Raw genomic sequence first — 11,880 nt, forward strand, 5'->3', positions numbered from 1 at the left:
ATAACCTGCAATCATTAATTAAGTTAGTGTATGCATTGTAGTGTATTTAACATACCAAGTATTGCAGTTGCATCTGTTTCAATGATCAGTGGTGTGAGATGCTGTTGGATAGCAATTTTTAGCCCCATGAGTAGTGCCAGCAGTTCTGTCTGAACACTTGTGCCATGTTGGAATTTTCCTGCAAAACCTATAATCCATTTGCCATGTTGATTTCAAAACAGCCCACCAATACCATGGTTGTGAGTGTAGGAGGAAGATCATCAATGTTTAACTTAAAATTATGTAGGTTTGGTGGATGCCATTTTATATATAGAGGTAGTAAGGAGTGATTTCCTAATTTTGGATTTGTGAGATAGTAAAATTTAGCAGCCTGTTTGTATAGTAAAGGTATATTTGACTTAAGTTTTTGATGTTCAAAAAAGATTTTATTTCGTATAGTCCATAGCTGCCACAATGCAAATGGTATGATTATGGAAGATGGAATGTTACGAAAGGTGGATAATGACTGTTTATGTATGAAGTTGTATAACCAAGTTATACTATCAATTTGAGGAGGAGCATTGAGTTGTGTAGTGGATATATTAAGAACAGGCCAAATTGCAATAGCATTATGACATTCAAGGAAAATATGATTTAATGTTTCAGGGACCATATGACATTGTGGACATAGAGATGAATTAATAATGCCTAATCTATGTAGATAAACAACTGTAGGGAGTCTTGCATGACAGATTAACCATAAGAAGAAAGAAATTTTGGGTGGAATATGCAGTTTCCAAATCCACTTAAAGTTAATGAGTGCATTTGTTTTTTTTTTTTTTTGATTTCGCACCCGGTGTCCGGTACCCGCATTGGAGCCCGATTATATTTGGATTCACGCCGCGTAGGGCCCCTTTCGGGGGGAAGCGCTCCCTACCAAGGATTTTTCCATACCCAGGGCTCGAACTCGAAACCTCTGGCTAAGGGAAGAGCAGTCCCATCCACTGCACCACTTGTTATTTGATTTAGGCACTTTATGAGAGAATTGTACATTGATTTCACAGAAAATATCCCATTTAGTGTAATTGCCCAATATAGTTTGTCATAAATTGTGGGCACAATTGGTATATAGATATCTGTGAGTGCAGATTCTAAATGAGGAGGTAATATGAATGGTAATGAACCCTACATATTTATTACTCTCTCGGTCCATATTATTTGATTTTTTGCTGTTTTTTCACACTTATAAAAAATATACATCTTTTAACATTAATCAACAATAAAATTAACCATATTAATTTTTACTATCTCTTCATATTTTTTATTTTATTTTATATTTGTTATAATGCCATTTTGGGATTTGGGATATAATGATTAGCAACTCCCAATAAACGAAGCAACTAGCAGAACTCTCTTGATTGATTTTTTAATTGCATTGTTCATCGAATCGTCAAGCTTATCTATTAAGTCTTTAATCTTTTCGAATGGGTCTTCAACTTTACCATTCACGAAGTACTCTTGAACTGTTTTGATTGAGTCTTCAAATTTAGAATTCATAGAGTCTCGATCATCTCTCTCATATTGCCTCTGTATTTTTATTTTACAAAAATAATTAACATGAATTGTCGGAGATAAAATGATAATCACGTTTTATAACAACTAGTACGTGGACTACTAGAGAAATGAAACGCCAATTTAAGATGGATGAATTCAATTGCTTTGAAAAATAAATATAGCACATACTCTAACACTATTTACACCAAAGACAATTTTGAAAAGACAAAATTAATTCATTCTTGAGAACTAAAAAACTTAATATTTTGACTACAAAAAAACCTAAAAAATCATATAAAGTGGACTGATCACGCCCAACTATGCCTTATAAAAAGGACAATGCGGTCGTTGCAAATATAATCCGGTTTACAAGTCCGGAGTCGAATCCCACAGAGAACTAAGGTTTAGCTACAGTTGTTCACTATCACCAAGAAGACAAGCTTGAACAATTCCTAACTTATAGATATTAAGATTCTTGTGTTTAACTAATTAACTAACAAATTAAAATAGTAAATTAACAACTAACGATACTGAGGGTTAGAGAAAAGATTAAGGAGGTCTAGAGTTATGATTTCCCCTATTGTCGGAATCCTTCCCGCTATGTCTTCTATAATTTCGCCTAAGTATTCTCTACCGATCATGAGCACTCTTATTGCCGTAAATCTCTCCCGAGTAATTACGACAATTTACTAGACGCACTCTCCCGAGCTACGCTAGCTGGCTTTTAATACAGCTCACTTCAAATCGCACCCAAGGCTTCGTTATCCCTAATCCCACCTTTAAACCCTCGGTTATTGATCCCTCATATACTCTGGGAGTGGTGTTGTTCAACAAGTACCTAAATATGCACTCTCTCCCGAGTTATGCATACTAAATAGGCACAGCTAATTGAGAGCTCTTCAACCAACCACAATATAAACGTAGTTGAACAAATAGAGAAAAGCTATGGCTCAATTATATAAAAACATAACAAGAATTTATCCTACAAAAGGTTCTATCAAAACTCTAGATAACAAATTGCTATTTATAATAGTATGTAAAACTACAATACTAAAAGTCATAACAAACAATGAAAAATAGGAAGAGGAAGGAAAAACTTGTAGAAGAATTCTCCGCCGTGCTCCCAATGTGTTCTTGCCTCCAAGGGTGTTGTCTAACCCTAAAGTAGTGTCTCTCCGCCTCCTTAGGTCTAATTTGTGTCCAAAATATGTCCTCCTCTTGTTCTTGGCCGGCCTCCTTTGTTTAATATAGGGTTTAGGACTTAAAATCCCATGTTTTGCACTTTAGTCCCTGAAATTTTCGCTTCCTGCCGCGGTTTTGCCGCGGTCGCGGTGGAACCGCGGCCAAACATGCCCTCTGATTCTTCAGTTGTCCGCGAGTACACTCTGCCGCGGTTCTGCCGCGGTCGCGGTTTTTCACCCTGTTCCATTTGGAATTTGGAAAAACGTAAAACATGAAAGTTGTAGCCCTTTGAGTTAGCTTTCCAACCATATATTGTGGAGCCCAAATGGAGTTCTGAGCAAAAAGTTATATCTATTTTACTGGACAGTGCGCAATATGCCTCCTCAAGTCTTCGTTCGTACTTAATTATCAAATTTGACCTCCGAACACGATCCCGGCTTAATTCCTTGAGCTTTTACTCAGACTTCAAAGCTTCAAATCACTTAAATTCATTCCATAACATATATATAGCTCGGAATCACACCTCCAAGGCATAAAATACACAATTAGTGCAAAACACTAGCGATTAAAGCGCAAACTCAATTAAAGTGCAGTAAATTCGAGTGTAATAAGCGACTAAAATATGCAATTACAGCCTATCATCAACACCCCACACTTAAACCATTGCTCGTCCTCGAGAAATCAAACTACACTTTTTTTATAGACACGACCTTTTTAAACAATTCTCCTAACTCATCACACCAAGAGTATTTAAAATAGACTAAGCACAAAAGCGTAACATCTTCACCTCAGGATTTGACTCACAAGTACCACACGTTATTCACAACTCACCCACTTACTCTAATATAGTGGTGACTGACATTACCTTTCCTTCATGAATCAAGTGCCCTCACACAACAAAAGAGAGTAGTTCCACACAATAAAATTTAAGAACACTTAGGAACTCAAGATAGAAAGAATTCACTCACTCTCAGAAATAACATTCATATGCCACGAAAGATGCACCATAAGCTTGCCCGTAGTGTACTACTCCACTAATCGAGCTCATTCAATCTTGGATCAATTAGGACTTTATTTGGTTGTAATGTAGGCTACGGGACGGGTAGGATACATTTAGATATAAGGGTGACTACACCTCCCTAAGCACTTTAATACATATACTTTAACATTCAAACCCCATACTTATGTCAAACCAAACTCCACCTTCACATCAATGTATATTACCCCATACTTCTTTAAGCACACTTACATCAAGAGCCACCACTTATCAAGGATTTTTTTTTTAACAACAATCCAGCTATTTTTTTTTTCCAATTCAAGTAGCTCTTACTTTTTCAAAACAGTGCACCTTTCTCCTTATTTCATTAGTTCCACTCAAAAGCCAAACCAACCACCCCACACTTTAACTTTTACATAGTTCATAATAATTCACGTGCTCATGAGAGGTTACAATGGTTCAAATAGATGGTTAATTCGAACAAATGGGTAAGGCTTGTAATGTGGTTGCCAAAGAAACAGGATTACAGGCTCGAAGGGGTTAACTATGATACATAATAATTAGGCGGGTAAAATATACATATCTGGCTCAACAAAGAAATGCCTATATCACTTCCTAGACTGAATAAAACTACTATTTCGCTTTGCAAACACACGGGGCAAGTTCTAGGATCAAATGCAATGCACTGAATAACGCAAAACCTTACACACACATGGCACATAACTCACTCAGGATTGGATTCATAGACACTCTAGTCAAAGCAGTTAAGCAAAGTTAAGATCATACAATTTAAGGTACTTATACAAGAGTCAAAAACTGAGCCTAAGCGTCACAGCCAAAGTACTCACTATTCTCAAGGCATAAGAAAGTCAAGAGATATTGCTTCATTTCAAAACAAAACACAATGGCTCCTATTCCCAAAAAAAAAAAACTAACTACACCCGGTTCAAATAAAACCCTTGGAAAAGAACCGTGGTTTAAAGAAAAACCAAGGGTAATTGCTACACTACCTAACAAAATAAAAAATCTTTTTGGTATTTTCTTTAGACTTACTTCCCTCAAGAAAACTGTCTAGAAGATCCGTCATCAGGAAAAGTCCAATCTTTTAAAAAAAAACACAGCTAAAGTAGCATGAAAAATCGCCTAGACAATCTCCTCACCCCACACTTAAAATTGTGCATTGTCCCCAATGCATATCCATACATACAAGAAGGTAAAAGAAACTCCCTGGTAGGCCAAAGGCCGAAGCACTAGCAGCTCATGGGGTACTCAGACTTCTCCCAGCTTGGTCCTTCGTGCGGGTACCTCACACTTAGTTCCAACCATTTCATTTGTTGGTGCATCCTTCCAATACATTTGCTTTCCATGCTCCTAGAAAATAAAAAAATTGACACTACAAAAATAATATAATAAAAGAATATAAAAAAATAAAAGAAAGCAATAAAGCTAGGTTGCCTCCCAACGAGCGCTTGATTTAACGTCGCAGCACAACGTGAATCACTTTCTGCCTCCACTTTGAACTTATGAATCGGACCCCAAGTTTTGATTCTGCTCTATGATCATGCTCCTGGGGTGGTGGAACGAATCTGGCTGGCCCAATAAAATAATGTAGTATTCTGCACTTCTTGGCCTTTAGATGAGGTGTGTAATCCCGATTTTCTGGCAAGAAGAATTCCAGAATGTAAGCACTTTGTTCCTCATTCCTTGACTCCTCAAATGGCTCGGACGACTCTATTTCCATATCATCATCTAAACACAATGTGGAAAAATGCTTGGAGTGAGGACCAATGCGCTCAACTACATGAACATTGGGACTATCTACATGAACATTGGGACTATCTACATTCTCAACACTAATGACAATAGAGTCAACTAAATATGTATCCTCAATATCCTTGGTTGACTCTAGTATCTCTTCTACAACATCGACATCCTCAAAATCTAATGTGATTGATTGTTGGTGTTCTACTCTAGCCTCCTCCTCTAGCTCATCAATTTCTATATCTAATTCACGCTCTTCTTGGATACTATTCACAATATTGGCTTGTTGAGCACTAAAAACTTCAACCAGTTGACTCATGTGAACTTTCAAGTTGTGAATAGTTTCCTCCTACCTTTCTATCCACAGTAGTAATTTACTCTGTTGTTCCAAAATACACTTTAACATATCTTCGAGCTTCTTTAGGTCAGCTTCCCTAGGTTCTTTGTTCCTATTAACTTCACCAGAAAAAGAAGAACAATCAAAGTAAGGGGTTGGGGGAAGGTAAGAAATATAAGCACAACTGTGAAAGTGATCATCTTGACCACCACACATATCACACACATTCCACACATAAGATTGACTTGGTGCACAAAACTCGCTCTCAGGAATATTTTGATAATTTTGCCCTGGGTGGTTTCCTTCACAATATGCATAAGGAGGATCAAAAGTAGAATTACCAACAACAAAATTCTCATAATTCCATGATGTCATGTTTCTCAAATAAATAAATAAAACTAAAATAAAAAAAATCAAATAATAAAATAAAAGTTCAAACTTGAAACCTAGCAATATGTATACCTACAACTACACCGTTAGTTCCCCGGCAACGGCGCCAAAATTTGATCACGCCCAACTATGCCTTATAAAAAGGACAATGCGGTCGTTGCAAGTATAATCCGGTTTACAAGTCCGGAGTCGAATCCCACAGAGAACTAAGGTTTAGCTACAGCTGTTCACTATCACCAAGAAGACAAGCTTGAACAATTCCTAACTTATAGATATTAAGATTCTTGTGTTTAACTAATTAACTAACAAATTAAAATAGTAAATTAACAACTAACGATACTGAGGGTTAGAGAAAGATTAAGGAGGTCTAGAGTTATGATTTCCCCTATTGTCGGAATCCTTCCCGCTATGTCTTCTATAATTTCGCCTAAGTATTCTCTACCGATCATGAGCACTCTTATTACCGTAAATCTCTCCCGAGTAATTACGACAATTTACTAGACGCACTCTCCCGAGCTACGCTAGCTGGCTTTTAATACAGCTCACTTCAGATCGCACCCAAGGCTTCGTTATCCCTAATCCGCCTTTTAACCCTCGGTTATTGATCCTTCATATACTTTGGGAGTGGTGTTGTTTAACAATTACCTAAATATGCACTCTCTCCCGAGTTATGCATACTAAATAGGCACAGCTAATTGAGAGCTCTTCAACCAACCACAATATAAACGTAGTTGAACAAATAGAGAAAAGCTATGGCTCAATTATATAAAAACATAACAAGAATTTATCCTACAAAAGGTTCTATCAAAACTCTAGATAACAAATTAGTTATTCATAATAGTATGTAAAACTACAATACTAAAAGTCATAACCAACAATGAAAAATAGGAAGAGGAAGGAAAAACTTGTAGAAGAATTCTCCGCCTTGCTCCCAATGTGTTCTTGCCTCCAAGGGTGTTGTCTAACCCTAAAGTAGTGTCTCTCCGCCTCTTTAGGTCTAATTTGTGTCCAAAATATGTCCTCCTCTTGTTCTTGGCCGGCCTCCTTTGTTTAATATAGGGTTTAGGACTTAAAATCCCATGTTTTACACTTTAGTCCCTGAAATTTTCGCTTCCTGCCGCGGTTTTGCCGCGGTCGCGGTGGAACCGCGGCCAAACATGCCCTCTGATTCTTCAGTTGTCCGCGAGTACACTCTGCCGCGGTTCTGTCGCGGTCGCGGTTTTTCACCCTGTTCCGTTTGGAATTTGGAAAAACGTAAAATATGAAAGTTGTAGCCCTTTGAGTTAGCTTTCCAACCATATATTGTGGAGCCCAAATGGAGTTCTGAGCAAAAAGTTATATCTATTTTACTAGACAGTGCGCAATATGCCTCCTCAAGTCTTCGTTTGTACTTAATTATCAAATTTGACCTCCGAACACGATCCCGGCTTAATTCCTTGAGCTTTTACTCAGACTTCAAAGCTTCAAATCACTTAAATTCATTCCATAACATATATATAGCTCGGAATCACACCTCCAAGGCATAAAACACACAATTAGTGCAAAACACTAGCGATTAAAGCGCAAACTCAATTAAAGTGCAGTAAATTCAAGTGTAATAAGCGACTAAAATATGCAATTATAGCCTATCATCATGGACCGGAAGGAGTATAGAATTTAAATTAATCGAGATTCTAATGCAAATATATTAAACTCGCAAACTCCAACCTCGATATCTCCTATTCATTTCCCATTAGATTTAACTTATACATGACAATTTTAATAATGTTTATACAATCAACTTATTAATTTTAACATGTTATAGCTGATATTTTGCCTTATATTTTTTAATTTACTAATCCATATTTTATAATTGGTTACCTATTCTAATTTTTTAAATGATCTGACACTATATAACATAAATATGGAGTACTATATTCAATGCTCAACCTCCAACCTCGTATCCCCTCTTGTTTCTGTCAATTTCCAACGTGTCAAAATCTAAAGTGGTTGCTGCCACATGCAGAAGTAACTACATGAAAGTCTTATAAATAGAGTAGTGCCATATTTGGTTCATCACATAAGTTATTGGTCTACGAATCTCTCTGTATGCGGAAAAAAACTCAAAAGATCCAAAGGGATATCTCATTGTTTTTGTCTGGGAAATGGAGACCAAATCCCAGAATGGAAAGTTTCTTTCTTTGCCCCTGCTAGCTGAATATGATCAAGTTGATAAAGCTGAGAAGGGAATTGGATCGGACTCTGTTATTATCACTGGAAAAACCTCTTTTCTGAAAACCACTTTTCACGGACTTAATGCTCTGTCAGGTTCTTTTTCTTTTACCTTCTTTTTTTGTTTTTTCGGTGTGTGTTTGTTTTCTTTAATTTCTTTTTTTCTTTTGTGGAAATTTTCTTTTATCTTTGGTTCTTCTTAGCTTTTAATTCGGTGATATTGCTACTTTTGTGATTCGGTTCCGGGTTTTATGTGTTTGTTGGCCAACTTCTCTTCTGGCGGTGAAGCTAGGAATTTCTTCACGGCTGTTCAAAATTTAAGCAAAGTGAAAAAAATAGCTGATAAAGGGTGTTCAATATGTGTTATATACATCTAAAACATAATAATTTACCTAGGTATACAGTGCAATTTTTCGACGAAGGATGATTAGTTGAGCTCCCTTATAACCATGTGGCTTCGCCACTGCCCCAAAAAAAAAAAAAAAAAAACCCTTCCTTTGTTCTAATGCTCTTATAATTTGTACTAGCATATAAAGATTTAGTCGAGTATAATTATTGTACAGTGACTGTGTAAAAAGCATCAGCTCATCCAAAAGATAAAGTGTATGAAAAAATAAAGCTTGTTGCTTGCAAGAATTGTCCATAAAAAGTGTAATTACTAACATGAAAAGACGAGGATGTTATAAATCCATTACAACTATATATCATTATGAAACAAAATGCTTCCTTCCTTTAGAATCTTAGCAATTGGATAGAGTCTGTTGAAAAGAAAAATCCGTTTGTAATAACTCAAAGCTTCGAGCTTACAAAATTTATCTGTTCATTCTTTCACTAGAGTGCCTATTTGCTTGGTTATGACTTATGATATTCCCATCTTTCTGTTGAAGAGGTCATTGTCTCTTCCGTTGTCCTTATGTGATGAATATATGATAAATATATTCGTTTGAACTTCTTGTTTGTAAGGGCAGAATAGTCTTTATACATCAATGTACATTCTCTATATATCTCATGTAAATGCTTACAGTATTATAAAGAAATACAGTTGTAGGGGGGCAATTTCTGGAAGTGTTCTCTAATCATGAGTGTAGGGGGACAATTAAATGTGATCTGCTGAAATTTCTTGGAAAAGAGAAAGAGATTTTATGTGTGATACATTGATTACTAGTTTTCAAGAACAACTTCTACACTTGTATTTTGTTGGAGACTTAAACCTATTAGTAAAACTTTTCTCTTTTCAGGAGTAGGAATTTTGTCAACTCCATATGCGCTATCTTCAGGAGGTTGGTTAAGCATGATACTTCTACTCGTTATTGCATGTGTGACCTTCTACACATCCTTGTTAATAAAGAGATGTATGAATTTTGATCCTACTATAAGAAGTTATCCTGACATTGGTGATCGGGCATTTGGGAAAGCAGGAAGAATACTGGTTTCGGTTTTTATGAATCTAGAGCTTTACTTGGTCGCGACTGGTTTTTTAATTCTTGCTGGGGACAACTTGCATAATCTATTACCAGAGGTGAACTTTGGGTTTTGGGGACTTACTTTTGGTGGGAAACAAAGCTTTGTCTTGATTGTTGCTCTTGTCATATTGCCAACCGTATTGTTAAAGAACATGAGCATTCTTGCATATGTATCAGCCTCTGCAGTTTTAGCTTCTCTCGTTATTATTGGTTCGATTTTCTGGACAGCAATGTATGATGGTATTGGATTTAATAAAAAGGGAATACTTGTGAATTGGGGAGGATTCCCTACATCTTTAAGCTTATATGCCTTCTGCTATTGTGGACATCCTGTTTTCCCAACTCTGTACACTTCAATGAAAAATCAGAAGCAATTTTCTAAGGTAACACATTACAGAATAGACCATCAAATGTGTATAGGCGATTTTCCATGCTGACCTTTGGTAGTTTTATTGCAGGTAATGCTTCTTTGCTTTCTGTTCGCTACCACAACCTATGCATCGATAGCAGCTATGGGGTACTCAATGTTTGGCTCGGACGTGGAGACACAAATTACCTTGAACCTTCCAACTGAAAAGTTTAGCTCAAAATTAGCCATATACACTGCCTTGATCAGTCCAATTGCCAAGTATGCACTAATGATGACACCAATTGTCAACAGACTCGAGGAACATTTCCAGTCTTACAACGACGAAGGATCATCATCATTTAGTCCCCTGATCAGGACCACCTTGGTTATGAGCAGTGTCATTATAGCACTGGCTATACCCTTCTTTGGATATCTCATGTCACTAGTTGGAGCATTTCTTAGTGTCACTGCTTCAATTTTGCTACCATGCTTGTGCTACTTGAAGATTTCAGGCACTTACAAGAAGCTTGGATTTGAGCTGGTCATAATAGGCTTGACTGTGCTAATGGGACTCCTAATCTTAGTTACTGGTACATACACATCTTTGATAGAGATAATACAACATTTTTAGACTTTTTTTAGGCTGAATACATACGGAGACACTTAAAGTTGGCACGATTTTTCATTTAGACACCCGAACTTAGGGGTATTCCTTATGAGCACGTACATTACATGAACTTTATTTCCCGTCCTTTTTTATTTTTTTAGTTTCAAATCTGTATTTGCTGCTCGTCGCTGCTGTACGCGTCTACTAGGTTCAGGGGGCGCCGGCGGAACTGGGGTGTTCGTTGGTTGCTGCTGTGAGAAAGGGAGTGGGCAATCGCTGGGTGTTGCTGGTCGTTTTTAAGAAGAGGAGGTTGCTGTTTTGTGTGAAGGGAGTGGGCAATCGCTGGGTGTTGCTGTTTTGTGTGAAGGGAGGTGTGGCGGCGGTTTCTCGTTTGTGTGGAGGAGATCGTGGGCGGCAGATGGAGTTGGTGGTCGTTGTAGGCTGGTGTGGCTGACTGAGACGCTGATAGTGTGTAGGGTTTTTTGGTTGAAGATGGAGATGAGGGAGGGAGCGGCGGCGGCGGATTTGATTTCAATGGAGTGATGGCGGCGGCTCCGTTAAGGTTGATGGTGGCGTGGCTGTTGATGGCTCGTCGAAGAAGATGGGTCGCCGGTTTTTTGGGGTCTGTTCGGCGGCGCTGGTCTTGGGATCTATTTTATTTTGTTACTAAATAGATTTTAAAATAGTTTTTTCTTTTTTTTTTTAACTCAAAATGATATATATCCTTTTTTTATTTGTCATTCGCCACGTCAGCCGCGAGTGCATTGCACACACTTTGTAAGTTTGGCTAATTGTCAAAAAAGTGTCTAATTAGAACAAGTTTAGTGTAGTATAAATGCTCAATAAGAACAACCTTCAGTTTAGGTGTCTAAATGAAAGATGGTGCCAACCTTCACTTTAGTGTCTCTAGATGTATTCCGCCTTTTTTTTATTAGTAATTCAGTCGTTAGTTCTATAGTTTCGTGATAGTTGTTTCTGAAAGCGAAGTATAAACTCTTATGATCTGTGTAAGTGTCACAATGTTCACCATACAAGTAGTGACGTCATATT

The 11,880-nt window shown here is 37.3% G+C and overlaps 1 protein-coding gene across 1 annotated transcript; it reads left to right on the plus strand.

Annotated features, from left to right (window-relative positions):
- The first annotated feature begins 8,301 nt into the window (after positions 1-8,301).
- Positions 8,302-11,481, plus strand: LOC109209658 (vacuolar amino acid transporter 1-like). Its single transcript, XM_019372970.1, has 3 exons — positions 8,302-8,507; positions 9,650-10,257; positions 10,333-11,481. Exons 1-3 carry the CDS (start codon positions 8,345-8,347, stop codon positions 10,852-10,854), a joined length of 1,293 nt encoding a protein of 430 aa, XP_019228515.1. The 5' UTR covers positions 8,302-8,344; the 3' UTR covers positions 10,855-11,481.
- The last annotated feature ends 399 nt before the right edge of the window (positions 11,482-11,880 follow it).

This window comes from Nicotiana attenuata, unplaced genomic scaffold (genome assembly GCF_001879085.1).
Source record: "Nicotiana attenuata strain UT unplaced genomic scaffold, NIATTr2, whole genome shotgun sequence".
In the NCBI taxonomy this organism is placed as follows: domain Eukaryota; kingdom Viridiplantae; phylum Streptophyta; class Magnoliopsida; order Solanales; family Solanaceae; genus Nicotiana; species Nicotiana attenuata.

Excerpts from the sequence above, each read along its gene's own strand:
- LOC109209658 (XM_019372970.1), top strand. The coding sequence starts at position 8,345 with ATGGAGACCAAATCCCAGAATGGAAAGTTTCTTTCTTTGCCCCTGCTA. Across the intron at positions 8,508-9,649 it reads CGGACTTAATGCTCTGTCAG|GAGTAGGAATTTTGTCAACT; the intron begins GTTCTTTTTCTT and ends TTCTCTTTTCAG. Across the intron at positions 10,258-10,332 it reads ATCAGAAGCAATTTTCTAAG|GTAATGCTTCTTTGCTTTCT; the intron begins GTAACACATTAC and ends GTTTTATTGCAG.